General features: G+C 34.6%; 1 protein-coding gene across 2 annotated transcripts in view; it reads right to left on the bottom strand.

Annotated features, from left to right (window-relative positions):
- The window catches only part of LOC111375043 (ubiquitin carboxyl-terminal hydrolase 12-like), a 20,790-nt gene extending 11,260 nt beyond the window's left edge, over positions 1–9,530 (bottom strand). Inside the window, exons 1-11 of one of the 2 annotated variants that reach the window (XR_002699250.1) lie at positions 9,373–9,530; positions 8,914–9,001; positions 8,500–8,647; positions 8,195–8,352; positions 7,053–7,318; positions 6,744–6,962; positions 6,491–6,599; positions 6,299–6,414; positions 3,578–3,676; positions 1,262–1,371; positions 27–101 (exon numbers count right to left, since the gene is read on the bottom strand). Coding sequence is in view for 1 of the 2 variants with exons in the window: in XM_022997834.1 (XP_022853602.1) it covers positions 27–101; positions 1,262–1,371; positions 3,578–3,676; positions 6,299–6,414; positions 6,491–6,599; positions 6,744–6,962; positions 7,053–7,318; positions 8,195–8,352; positions 8,500–8,647; positions 8,914–9,001; positions 9,373–9,402 (1,418 nt within the window). In the remaining variant the exon portion in view is untranslated. The remainder of the gene's footprint in view (positions 1–26; positions 102–1,261; positions 1,372–3,577; positions 3,677–6,298; positions 6,415–6,490; positions 6,600–6,743; positions 6,963–7,052; positions 7,319–8,194; positions 8,353–8,499; positions 8,648–8,913; positions 9,002–9,372) is intronic. The other variant, XM_022997834.1, reaches the window with a different exon arrangement.
- Between the last annotated feature and the right edge of the window lie 1,470 nt (positions 9,531–11,000).

The raw sequence follows: 11,000 nt of genomic DNA, 5'->3' as shown, positions 1-11,000 counted from the left end.
GGATTCTTCAGAAGTATGACACTTACCACTGCTCGGAAAGAGTTGGCCTGATAAAAGCATAATAATGTCCACCATGCACCCCGCCGCTATGAACCAGAACACTGTTGCAAAGGAAGAAAACAAGAGAACAAAAGGCAAGAAGGTAAGTGAAAACATCGTATAAGAGGAATATTTATCAATAACAAAATTAGTGGAAATAATCACAGAAGTACCTCTAATAGGCCTTTCCACATATGACACTCACCTCATAAAATGTCCTTAATAGACTATTAGGAGGGCAACTTCTAATGTCAAAACATGTCCAGATTTCAGATCAAAAATTTCGCAGACCTTTTAACTTTTCAACTAGTGTACCAAGATCCAAGGCTGATCTAATGGAAGTCATGCACAAAGAAGTGCACCTCAAACATAGATGGTCTAATTATTATGAAGGCAACCAGTTATCTATTATTCACCAAGGGCGCTCAATAAGTATCACAACAATTGCCGTTTAAAGGAAAAAGTGAATTACTCAGATCTGCACCCGAACAAGTTGCACAAAATAAATAGAAAATCACTTTTGACAATTATATAAAAAAGGGCACTGTCACATATAGAGACAGCCAGTAAATTGCTTTGTTAAACATCATTATTCATTGTACCTTTCTCATATCAAGATTCAATATCGTAACTCAATCAAAAGTTACTGAGACAAACAAATATTTCATTCATATTACTCCATTGCTCCACATACATCTTAACCAGATTTCCAGCTGAATACTCAAATCAATCAATTACAGAGACAGACCAATATTTAGGATTACTAAATTTGATCCACAGACCTTACAACCAGATACCCAGTTGGATAATCCAACTTCCAAGAAAACATAAATACCAAATGATTTTTAAGCAAATATGTAATCATATTTTCTGATATTAAGATTGTAAGCAACTCGAGACACAGTCAGGAATTCACAAGCACAGAGAAGATTTTACAGGAAACGTGGATGAGCAAATGGAAAAAAACCAAGAACTACAATGCAGGTCTCCAGTTGCATGTTGAGGAAGGCAATCCAACCGAGGAGGTGTAATAGAGGAACTCAACCAACTACACAAAAATCTGTAATGAGATTTCTTTACACAAGCATTTGTTTCTTTCTGATCCCTTTCTAATTCAATTTTAGTTTCTTACCCACCTTGCAAGTGCAATGGACAAACACACATACAAGGGCAGATAAATGGATACATTGGATAGAAGAGGAGAGGAGGGAGAGCAAACTACCTATGGAGCATGTAAAGGTTACGAACGCTCCTATCTGCATCAGGCGACAAATATTTACCATTGTCTCTATCAAGGTCAAGTTCCAAAGGAAATTCATACCTGTCATTTATCTATGCACCATAAAAGAAATTTTAGACATTGAATCAAAATAGATCTACCATATTAAGAAAAAGATAAATATATCACATCAACACCAGGGCTTTGATTTACAAAATGTTAAAAAGAAAAAGATTAGATAAAACTTCATATGCTTCCAGTAAAAATTTTTGCAAAAAATCCATTTGGTGCACAAACTAAACAGACCATTTACAAAGACACGACTTTAATATAAATAAAGTGGCTAGCTCACGGAAATGAATTATTTTCACTTGAATGCCATGATCAAATCATTAGATTTTTCATAATATAAAAGACATTACACTTTGATTACTCAAAATTGATTACAACATTAAGAAATTGATAATGATCCTTCTCCCTTGTTTTCTCAGCTTCTGATTACCCTGAAGGGATTTGACACTATCTACACAAAGAATAATGCTTCCACACTGCAGAAGCGGAATTAGAATTCTTGAAACATGAATAAAGCAAAAAGCTAGAAACTATGTTGGGAATAATTTTATTGTATTGAATCGATGATTTGCAAGATAATTCCCTAATCTTACTTATATAAGGAAACTAAACTAATATACTAAAAGGAAATAAAACTAAAATCCTCATGTAAAATAAAGAAGAAATCCTATTCTAATCAATAAAGAAAAATAATTCATATTCTAAATAAAAAAAGAAGAAGAAAAAGAGATAAAGTTCTATTACAACAGGAAATCCTATAATAAATAACCAACTTTTATCATATTTATGATAGGATTGTCCTACATCAATAAGAGAACAAACTAACATTTCCAATTTCCAAATCTTAACTAATGATCATGTATTCAAAAAAATATATTCCTAAGACAGAATAACCAATTCTTCAAGGATACTTTAGTTGTGTACAAAATTGAACCAATAGCATGTCCTTTTTTACAAGGCATGCAATGCTTATCTCTAGTCTCACTACCCCTTTAACAATGCTCCAAAAACAAAAGGCACACCTTGCCATCAACAAAAATGGATCTAGAAAGATGAGCCAACAAAAGAAGGTTAAACACGAAAGATGATAACATATTTTCATTAGACATCACCATGCATCCATGTTAAGTCTGTCTCTTACCATTCAAAATCATTTTTGGTATCTTATATTATATTAGCATATCTTTGATGCAATTGTCTTACGCAGAGAATAAACTCATGAATCAAGAAATATGAACTATAGGAATACTTAAAGTTTTAGGCCGACTGATACAACACAGAAGTAACTTTCTGCTCCAACATGACATTTTTGTCTTGTCTAGCTCAAATGATGATATTAATGTAATACATTAGAACTTCAACTTCAAAATGTCCAAACATATTTCAATAAAGTGAAATTTACAAGAAAGGATCCTTTCAGATACAAACTCCTGTTTCAATAACAAAACAAAGTGAATAGGACCAAACCAAATTAAAAAATATGAATCAGTGCAATATTCAATTAATGCTAAACATCCACTAATATCTAGGAGTTCATGTTATTAACAGTTCCATCAAGAATAGAGTCAACAACAAGACTTAGCCCCTGTTTGAGCCCCATTTTTTCAATAATGAATTTTTTCAAATCTCATTTTCAACCATACATTTTCCCATAAAATAATTATACATGTATTTCAAAAACTTTTCCGTACTTCTTAACCACACATTCTCCAAAAAATTACTATTTCACAATGCATTTTACCTCAAAAATAGGGATCAAACAGGGGCTTAATATACACATTGTTCTCACCCTATTGTGAAGAAATTTGGAGGATGGCAAGGAGATCTCAAAAAAAGAAAAATAACATAGAAGCAAAATGTACTAGTGTGGAAGCACATTTGATACATATACCGTCAAGTGTACCTAGAAGGCAATCAGACACGAAGGCACCCAAGAAAGGTGGCCATTTTCCAAATGCAAGAAACTTATGAGCTTATTTTAACAGAAGGTGATTCTTTCCCCCTTTTAACTCAATTGTAATTGAGGTAAAACTATGAAGCAGAAGAAACAATAGCTGCCATCCTATTCATAAAGAAAATAGTGAAAAATATAATACATAGCTGACGACGATGCAAGGGAGTGTAGAAACAGATTGGTAGAGCCCTAAAACATCGATACATGAAAAAACTAATTACAAAAGAGACGACTATAGAAGCACCCACCTTAAATTGAGTACAAAAGAAAATCATTAAAATTTAGCGACTGACCTTAACCATTATGTCTCTCATAAAATCATATTCAAAGCGCTTTAGCTGAAGCTGAAGAACTGGAGGGAAGTCGATGAACAAGACCCCCTTCTTGGAATCCTAATATTACAAATTAAATCTTTAGAACAAAATTCAATGGAGTGATATGATCATTCAAATGAACTGATATGTGCATTAAATCATAGACCAAGGAACATGTAAAAAAAATAAAATAAAAAGCATTAACAAAGTTCGCTGAAGTTTTTAATATTTACAATTATCAACTTTCTCCATTGGCCTGAAGATTGGGCTTTGACAGACGAAATGCAATATCACAGAATCTCACAACTAAATACCATCAACTCAAAAAGTATGTTCAAACAGCATAGGAAAGCCTTTCATCAATGACCAGAGGTATGGAGCCAACCAGTTCACATAGCTTCTCAGACTAATCAAGCATTAGGACTGAGAAAAAAATGCCCTTTTCCTTACATCAGAGGATTATGTAATGGATCAAAATAGTGACATCAACCTTCCATGCTGCCAAAAAATAACAAAATGGACTAACAAGATATGAACTCCTCGGTTTATTGGTACCGGCAAGCATCCAGCCAGAGAACATTATTTGCTAAAACAAAGCAAAGTTTTGTTACACCAGAGGGAGGTACACCTTCCATGGTGCAAGTTGTGTTCCAGAATGTTAAAAACTAGCAATATTCTATAAAACTTGTGTTTAAAGGAACAAAAAATACAAAACAACACTGCCCAGTTAGCTTAGACGAGCAAAGATAGCAATTTAAACATCTTGAAGTAGGAAGATGGAAACTAAAAATAAAAACATGAAAAGACTCTACACTGCCATGTAATCTCCACGCGTCAAGTAATTATACAGAAAACATGCCCATAACATACAAAATGCTAGTAGATATAAATCTACATGAAAGAAATATTTCTAGGGATCAATTGAAATCCAGTTATTATACAGTTCAAGGACGGGGGTATTAGAAGAGAATGCCCAAAGCTAAACAACCAGGCAAGTTTACTTTTCAGTGTTTAAATAATCGAGAAAGAGTTGTCTCACAGTGGCATTAGTGCTTAATTTTAAGAATTTACTTAGTAGCGATTTACTAATTCCAGATCAAAGTAGGCAACTTTTACTAACAAACACGTAATGAAAGCATAAGTTGACATTGCATTTTTCATAGATGTTATCGCCTAACGCTAGAAAATTTGGTGCCTATAAATTGGTTCTACGGTCAGGCAGGACTAGTTGTCAACAAGACAGATTCTAACCTGAAATCACGATAAAATTATCAAGGACCTCCTGCTCCAGTTTTATCCATGTAAAAGGGGTTTCCTTTCCTGCTTTTCCTATTGGATGGACTTCATCAGACTATTTGCCATATATCCAAACAAGTTACTAAATGCCACAGAATACAGACTCATGAAACAGAATACTCAATACAGGACAATCTACACCGTACCAAGCAACCCATACTGCGGAAAAAAGAATATGATCAAGTTCTTAGATATAATAGTCCTGTTCTTGGTTGCCCGAACAATATTATTGCTCTTGATCAAGATTTGAGAAGGCGGAAACGAGGCGTGCCTCAAGGTGCAAATTACAGTGTTTTATATTGAGGCAGGCATATCATTGAATGAGCCACACGCCTCAAGGCACGTGAGGCGTGCACCTCAGATTTGATGTGACATTAGAATTCTTTTCCCCCTTTTTGCAAGTCTAAAACTGACTTTCAAATAAAACAGCCTTTTTAGTTGGGTGCATCTTCTTCTCAAATAGAACAATAAAACTGGGCACGTCAATTCTTTGACTAAAGTATGAATGCCTAAACAACCTCACTACCCTACCCCACTCTTCACTACTCCCCCAAGACACAAGAAATTTCTTCCACAAGATTTCAAGGAGGCAACCGGCAGTTCTGAAACTCTGGCACATATTTACCCTCCCTCTCCTTCTCCTATTTTAAATTTTCTTTTTAATTCTCAAATTCTTCTTTTTATATTATTTTGTTTATAATATTTTTTGGCTAAATTTTTAGGTGTGTTGTGAGGCTTATGCCTCAAGGCAAGCAAAAAAGCGCCTCAGTACCCATTTCTACCATTTTAAACATTACTACAGAAAATAACTTACAAAATTAGAAATCACGTAGATAATACTCATCAAAGATACGATACAGTGAAAATATCACAAAATAGCACATCCCAGAAGGAGCAAGTTGGAGTTGCAGTCGCCTATAGGCGTAAGGCAGGCTGAGTCCTGCCTGACTAAGAATAGTAGGCCTAGCAATCAAAAGTCCTAAAGCAAGTAGGCAGTTTTTTTTTTTTTTTTTTTTTTTTTTTTTTGGAAAAAAAAAAAAAAACACCCTATTTTTTTTTGGTTTTTTTTTTTTTTTGGAAAAAAAAAAAAAAACACCCTATTTTTTTTTGGTTTTTTTTTTTTTTTGGAAAAAAAAAAAAAAACACCCTATTTTTTTTTGGTTTTTTTTTTTTTTTGGAAAAAAAAAAAAAAACACCCTATTTTTTTTTGGTTTTTTTTTTTTTTTTTTTTTTTTTTTTTTTGGCAAAAAAATATATATATATCAATTTACAAAGGAATTAAAATACCATTTATAAAAAAACACTTCAAGTGATCTTTTGATCTCCATTGAAAATACCACTCAGAAAAAAACTTCAAGTGGACACACACAACTTATGTCATCCTTTTTCAGAGGAGTATCAAACCTGCAAACCATGTTCTTCAGAATGATATTTATTATCTCCTTCAAGACGTTCAACTTCCACGTACTTGTCAAAGGAAGCATAAACATCCTTGCAGCCTTTAACATCCAGTTGAAGGTCTGCCACCACATGTACTAGAATAAGTTCATCTGTCTAAAATTAACAAACAGAGAACAATACTGGGAAACAACTAACCATAAAATGACTCTTTTCTTGTCGATTTGAAGTCTACATTAATACATTCGATGTAGTTCATGTGATGCCCTTCGAACAATTTTTGTATTGTCCCTTCAACAACAGTTCCCTGTGCCAATAAAGACAGTTGAAAATAGGTAATGAATCAATTATTCAAATTAATCTATGAGAATCAAGGACATTGCAAAGAAAGGAGAATACTTTCATTTAAAAAAGAAGCAACGAAAGGAGAAATGCTGTCAGAATACCAGACCTTCATCTTGTCTTCAAGCTTTTCACACAAAACTCTATTGAGTTCTTGCACATCATGCTGCATAAAGGAATCATACGTGTCCCATCCAAATGATTTAGTCAATTCTTTTGTAGCCACACTGGTGTCATTATATTGGAGCTTATAAAATAAACTCTGTAGGGCCAAAGGAATGCTCCCTGAGGGCATATCATTCTCTGTCGTGGGCATATGATACACAGCCTGATACAGCACAGTGCAAATTAAGGCTTCTTCAATTTTTACCCAATAAATGAATTCACAAGTGAAACTATTTTACAAATCATGACCAACCTTTCTGAAATAAGGAATATGGTACAAAGTTTGAAGGAGAGAGTTCATGTAACAAGTTGCTCCCTGATTCTTAAGTCCAACAAAACCTGTCTCCTTCTTCGAGTCATATGTCAAGTAATCAATGACCTTCCGGACAGCAACATCAGCTTCCACAACACATGTATCATTCACAATATAACCCTTACTAGGGTCATAAAGCTCACTAAGAGGCATGAAAGAAGTGAAACCCCAATCACTCTCCCTTTGACTAAACTGGTGTTGTGTGTCTGTTGAATCCAAAAAATAGAGTTGTATATCACAGCATTTATGATCAAAAGAGTACTTGTAAGTTTCATTTGAGTGGAGGGACCCAGATAAATTACAGGTTCCATCAAAAAGAGAAATTAACCCACTTATCTAATTTTTGATCCTGGTGAAGCTTTTCAGGACAAAGTGATTACTCGTTAAGATTATTATAATCTTCACTTTGATAACTCCACCAATAGAATGGAAACTTGAAGAGAAGGGTCTAAATTTAGTAAGAAGTAAGCAAAATGCACAAAACTAATTTTCTTATTCAGGGTATATTACACATAATAGATATGTTGATCGCTTCTCCAATAACAGGATCGGTATCGTAGCATCGCCCTTTGAAACGATCAAGGCTGGTAAGTCAATCGGTCTTCAATACAAGGGGAGGGAAATAACATAAAAAACTACGTGTGCACACCTTTTGAGGACTGATTTTCAGTTAGTTGCATAACAATTAACCCTTCACGACAAACAAATTGTTTTGAGCAAAGTAATAAGGCGTGATAATGCAAAAAATTATTAATGAAAAACAAACCAGTATGTTATTATGTACACTGGATTCACTTATATCTTATCCTTCCATGTTATTTTGCAAATTATTGTTCCTTCTTCTTCTTATCAGGGAATTCAATTCTGGCATTAAAAAAAATGGGTGTTTCCACAAAAATAACTAACATAGAATATGAAGCAAGTAAAAGTGACACATGAATAACAAGCTTTAGCTAGGTAAATAAGAAGCAGAAAGTGATTAAGGAAAATCCTTGATGTGAATAAGGAAACAAAAACGAATGCAAGATCATGCTTTAGCTACAGGAGGAAAATTAGACATTGGGAGAAGTGCTAGGAGATACCCTTTTTTACTGTATACTTGCTATGGATTTGATTGACTACAGCCAAGCTAAACTGTGCATATCTAGTCCAACCATATGGCAAGTTTGCTGAATTGGCCACATCTAAATACATTGACAAGTACTCCACATTGTTTCCTTTTGGAAAAATAAGCACCCGCCTGACCAAGACAATAAAAATAAAAAAGCAATCAGGTCGTTCTTCATAATGAGGGATAAGATAAACAAGAACTTCTTAATGTGCACCAACTAACATATCATTTCTAACACAGTGCAAATTGGAAGAAAAGAAAAGTGGAACCAATTACCATTTATAACCTCCAACAACAAAGACCTCAGAATAGAGCTTCTTCACATTCAAGCGAGAAAAGTTCTCAATTGTCCACGTGAATCGTGATGCTTGTGGCTCGTCGCTTGCCTGGTTCTCCGTTGCCCCAGCATTGTTTGTTGATGCCACTGGTATATCAGATGGCTCGTCGCTTGCCTGGTTCTCCGTTGCCCCAGCATTGTTTGTTGATGCCACTGGTATATCAGACACAAATTCAAAACCCAATTCAGGGGCAAAAAAAAAAAAAAAAGAAGAAGAAGAAGAACGTGACAGACTGAACATTTGTACGCCAAATGTAACCCAGTAAGCAATCAATTAAAACACTACTTCATAGGTATGAACTCATATTTATTAATACAGAGACAAATTTAAGCACCGTGGAATAAAGGCAAACCTTCCATAGGCTGCGGACTTTCGACTAAAGGCTGAGGACCTTCGACTAAATTTGAGTGCGGCACCAGCATCTCTTCGTCCTCCTGTTGCTAAAATTCAAAAAAAATAAAAAAAAAATAAAAAATAAAAATCAAGTTTCATCCAGTAAACCCTAGCCTTTTGCCACAATTAAACCCCAAAGACTTCCCTCAATAAGTAAATCGACGCAATTGTGCAAACTTCTCAATTCCGTAACGTAAAATTCCCTTTCCATTACCCAAAAAACCCTAGTCGATCACAATTCCCAGCCCTCATGCACACACACACAGAGACAGGCACATCCAATTATAAACCGTAAGACAATTTAAAAAATCAATTAATATAGATATATGGATGCATGCATATGCAGAGATAAACAGGTAAGGGAGTGAGTGAGAAGTGAAAATTGGAGAATGGATGCGGAAAAAGAGATGGAAGTTACATCTAACGATTGAGGAGCCATCATCGTCATGATTGGAGAAATTACAGCCGTCCGATCCGAACGATTAAACACAGAACAAATAATGTAATTCTAGAAGAGAAAGAGGAGGGGAGAGACTGAAATAATGAGATTGCTTCTGGGTTTTCTGAGTTTTGGTTCTCGATAGGGATACGTTCGGAATTTAGAGGAAAGATTAGGGTATATTACGGGAATGGAAAATGGTACCATCTGCATACCTTGGGGGGTTTTTTGGTCTTTTCCGCGCGGAACGGAACGGTGCATGTAAACTGGTCCTACACGCGACTTCTTTTAATTTTTTTTTTTTTTAATTCTAATTTTCCAAACTTGAACTTCTAGAAATTTTCTTCAGAGTTGCCAGAGAAAAGGATATCTATTTTGAACAGTCTCTAGTCGTCCTAATGGACTTGGAATGGTGAAAAAGAATTAGAATTCTTCTACAATACTTATAAATTGATCTTAGTATCATAAATAATCGAACAGCTCCACTCATTATTTTAAGAATTAATCTATTTGTACACTTTCGATGTACAGAATAGATGACACCTCCCTCACGTGGAGGGGAGTCCAAGCATAATAAATTATGTGCGTTCCTCCCTCAATGTGAGGGGGTGTCAACGATTATATACACGAAAAATGTACGTGTTGTAAATATTATGCCCTAGGTCCAATCAACTTTGGATATAAATACTTTATATAATTAATACAATTTAATGACAGATCTATTATTTAATTAATAGACAATTAAATAATTAATAGAATCCGTATATTTAAATCTTCATAATTTGTTAATCACAAGGAGTTGTGATTGTGAGATAAAAATTACATCTGATTGAATCGTAAATCGTCCATGGTCGTAAGTAATAACGAGATACGGATATCGTTATTACGGATAGACCATCACGTGTGACATTTCTTACTTGTGAAGTAAGTAGCTGATCTCACAAGCTAAAGTGTGGTGACACTTAAATGACACGTAAATGTTTTGCTATAGAACAAAATATTGGAGACCCGCCGAGAGATTTCACATGGATAATTATCTGAGTATCAGTGGTTAATCTCTAACGTTCGGTAGTGGAATTGATCCTTAGACTTGAGGTCGTTATGGTACCTGATATGAGGACATTCATACTTTGACGGTGTTATATGTTGCTCTGCATAGGGGCGCTAATACGATATCGTTCGGATACGTCAAGGATCGTATGAAGGTTGTGATTGATCAATAAAGGATTCGTCACTCTTAGATAGTAGGAGATTATGATCTGCGTTTCATTCAATTAAGTCGATAACGAAATATTTGGTCAAGGTGTACTCATAAGTTGAAAAGGAGTTTTCACTTATATTGACTTAATAGTGGAGTGAAAGATATGATCGATATTCGGGATTGATACAATTCCATATCTCGTAATTGATCGGATCATATTGACGAAGCGATTAAAGTTTCACGATAAAAGAACGAGTTTGGTTTTGTCATACCACATGACATTTTTCGTCCATGTATTGCTCTGACACATTGCTAAATGTCAATCTGGGACGACGAGTGTGAATTGACGATAAATTAAAAGGGTGTTTTAATTTATCAATTTTGATTAGATCAAAATAATATTTCA

Source organism: Olea europaea, unplaced genomic scaffold, assembly GCF_002742605.1.
Source record: "Olea europaea var. sylvestris unplaced genomic scaffold, O_europaea_v1 scaffold1329, whole genome shotgun sequence".
Lineage (NCBI taxonomy): Eukaryota > Viridiplantae > Streptophyta > Magnoliopsida > Lamiales > Oleaceae > Olea > Olea europaea.
This window is presented reverse-complemented; position numbering and strand designations above follow the sequence as displayed.